Source organism: Asparagus officinalis, chromosome 3 (assembly GCF_001876935.1).
Source record: "Asparagus officinalis chromosome 3, Aspof.V1, whole genome shotgun sequence".
Classification (NCBI taxonomy): Eukaryota; Viridiplantae; Streptophyta; class Magnoliopsida; order Asparagales; family Asparagaceae; genus Asparagus; species Asparagus officinalis.
The window spans coordinates 9,044,648-9,047,064 of NC_033796.1; the positions used below are offsets into that span (position 1 = coordinate 9,044,648).

A 2,417-nucleotide genomic window follows, 5' to 3' on the forward strand; every position below is an offset into this window, starting at 1 on the left:
TTTACATTGTAATTACTAATTAGCTTATCAAAGTTGATGATTAATTGTTTTGATTAATGATTTGGGTGTAGTTCTACAAATACTGAGACTTGTAGAGTATTTTTGTAATTACCTATGATATAAGATGCATATATGCAAATAACCCTAAATAAAAATTAAAAAAATAGATGGAAACCACAAACTAATATGATTCTTTGCAAGAAATAGATGGGTTTCCAAATTTATGACTTTAATCTTGAAATGTTCTTGACATATAAGAAAAGTTTGTACAAGGGTAAAAGATGTATGGTGCTTTGAGTACATACACTGCGCATTAGTTGATTGGGTTTCGATGTGTGTATATTGACTATTCTCTTTGAAAGCGGAAGAGAGGACTTGAAGGGTGTCCCTTTAAATTGCACTTTGTGTTGTTACTAGCAAGATTAAAGATTTTTATGCCTCTTTAAGTTTAGCTGAGCTAATGGGAGATCCAGTACTGAACGATTATGCTTGCTGCCTCATACAATACCTTTAGCATATACCCTTTTAATCTCAACATAATGAAAGGAAAAGTTAAATCTGTGGACATTTCCCTTGCAGAACATCATTGATCAAAAAAACAAATTCCTTTACTAAAAGCTTCAAAAGCCCAAGCTGCAAATCCTGATCACTCTTCAAGATATGGAGCTCCCTCCAGAATCTGTTGGCGGAGGCTGCCATATCTGAATCACAACGTATTTGAACAAGTTCTTGCAAGGACAAATAGACTAACGTATTTTTTCATAAGGGTTGAGCAAAGAAAATTGTACAAATTCTCCACAAAAATATTTCAATAAGTTCGATAAAGTCATAAAGTTCAGGATCAACTACATATACATCAGAACAAAGGTGACAGTAAGTTGGCAGTACGACAGCGGATGGTCTTATGCATCCCCTTTCGATCATTCACCCAATTTCCTTACCAGTTCTGAAAGATATATTGCCAAAAACACATATTTGAATACTGTTCTCCTGAAGAGAGGAGCAGCAGACCAGCTCAATGAAAGCCAATCAATCAAGACAAAGATGAATTGTCACGGGGAATTTCTCTCAAGAGGGATTACCTGTGGCATCCAATATATAACAAAATATGTCAAAAGTTAAAGAGGTTTTTAAACATGTTAGAATGGATGGTAACACAACATCGGCAGGATGCAGGTGCATACTCAGAGACTCATACATAGAAATTCGACACACTTCGAATGTTTTTCTGACACCAACTGCTACAAACTAGAAATACAAACTAAATTAAAATTAGACATACAGCTATGTATGGCTTGATATTTATGATTCAGGCATTAACAGGTGAAGCCTTGGGTTGATGCTGCCCATCATCAAAGTTTACAGAGTGCCGATTGTCCTTGAAGCCGTCATTCTCTGCAGGCGCACCTCCATCCTTGATCTCATTCACTGCTGGAGCCTCTTCTTTGGGTGGTTCAGATGTTTGAGGCAATGCTGCAGAATCTTCATGTTTCCCTTTCTCTGGACTCTCATTCCCCTTTCCTTCAGATTTTAGAGGTAACATACCAGAATCCTCAGTCTTCTTTTCCTCTGTGTCCTGTTCCTTGTTTCCTTCAAAAGTCGGAGGCAACATTTCAGAATCGGGTTTTTCTTTGTCACCTTTGTCTGCTTCTTTCTGTTCCTCAACCATTGGTGCAGCAGCTTCAGTTTGAGCAGCCTTCTCCATGCTTTTCTCCTGCTGTCCCTCTATCATCTCCGTGGACTCTTTCTGTGCTTTGCCTTCACTGGCATCTTCCTTGGCCTTGTCCACATTACCTTCAGCCTCCTCCATTTCTGCACCAGCAGATTCTTTTGCTTCATTAGCTGCCTCATTTTCTTCACCTTTTTCATCTTTTGCCCCTTTTTTACCACTTGATTTCCTTTCTTTCTTTTTGGGTTTCTCGCCTTCAGGAGTCTCCGTAGCTTTAGCTTTAGCACTGAGCCTTGCAGATCTCCGAGGGGTATCACCTATTTTGTTATCAATCAAGAAGAGCAAGAGGTGGTTCATATGTGTGTATGTGTCATACATGTAACGTCAGTTTGTGTGTGTGTGTGTGTGTGTGTGTGTGCATGGGCATATGTATGTGAGTGGCAGAGAGAAAGAGAAAGGGATGAAACCAGTTCCCCAGTCAAAATCAGATGCAGGCGGCCCTCCAGGGTGAGCACGAAGGTACTGATCCAACTGCCGCTTATTAGCAATCTCTTCGCCTGTTGGCGAGATGAAAACTATCTCATTACGCTTAGGTGTTCCCCCCTTCTTTGGTGTAAACTGTCCATAGCACAGACAGAAAAGATAATAAGAAGATTGTAATGAAACAAAAATGTAACATATGGTAGTAAGAAATTCATAGTTAATACAACTTCTCCACGGGCACAAGCATGCTAGGAGTAGTACAGAT

At 39.3% G+C, this 2,417-nt stretch overlaps 1 protein-coding gene across 4 annotated transcripts in view; it reads right to left on the minus strand.

Annotated features, from left to right (window-relative positions):
* LOC109832880 (methyl-CpG-binding domain-containing protein 11-like) overlaps positions 1,048-2,417 on the minus strand; it is a 7,729-nt gene continuing 6,359 nt past the window's right edge. For all 4 annotated transcript variants that reach the window (XM_020400342.1, XM_020400341.1, XM_020400343.1 and 1 more), the window contains exons 2-3: positions 2,137-2,287; positions 1,048-1,986 (exon numbers count right to left, since the gene is read on the minus strand). In XM_020400342.1, the coding sequence (XP_020255931.1) occupies positions 1,310-1,986; positions 2,137-2,287 (828 nt within the window). In that variant the 3' untranslated portion in view covers positions 1,048-1,309. The remainder of the gene's footprint in view (positions 1,987-2,136; positions 2,288-2,417) is intronic.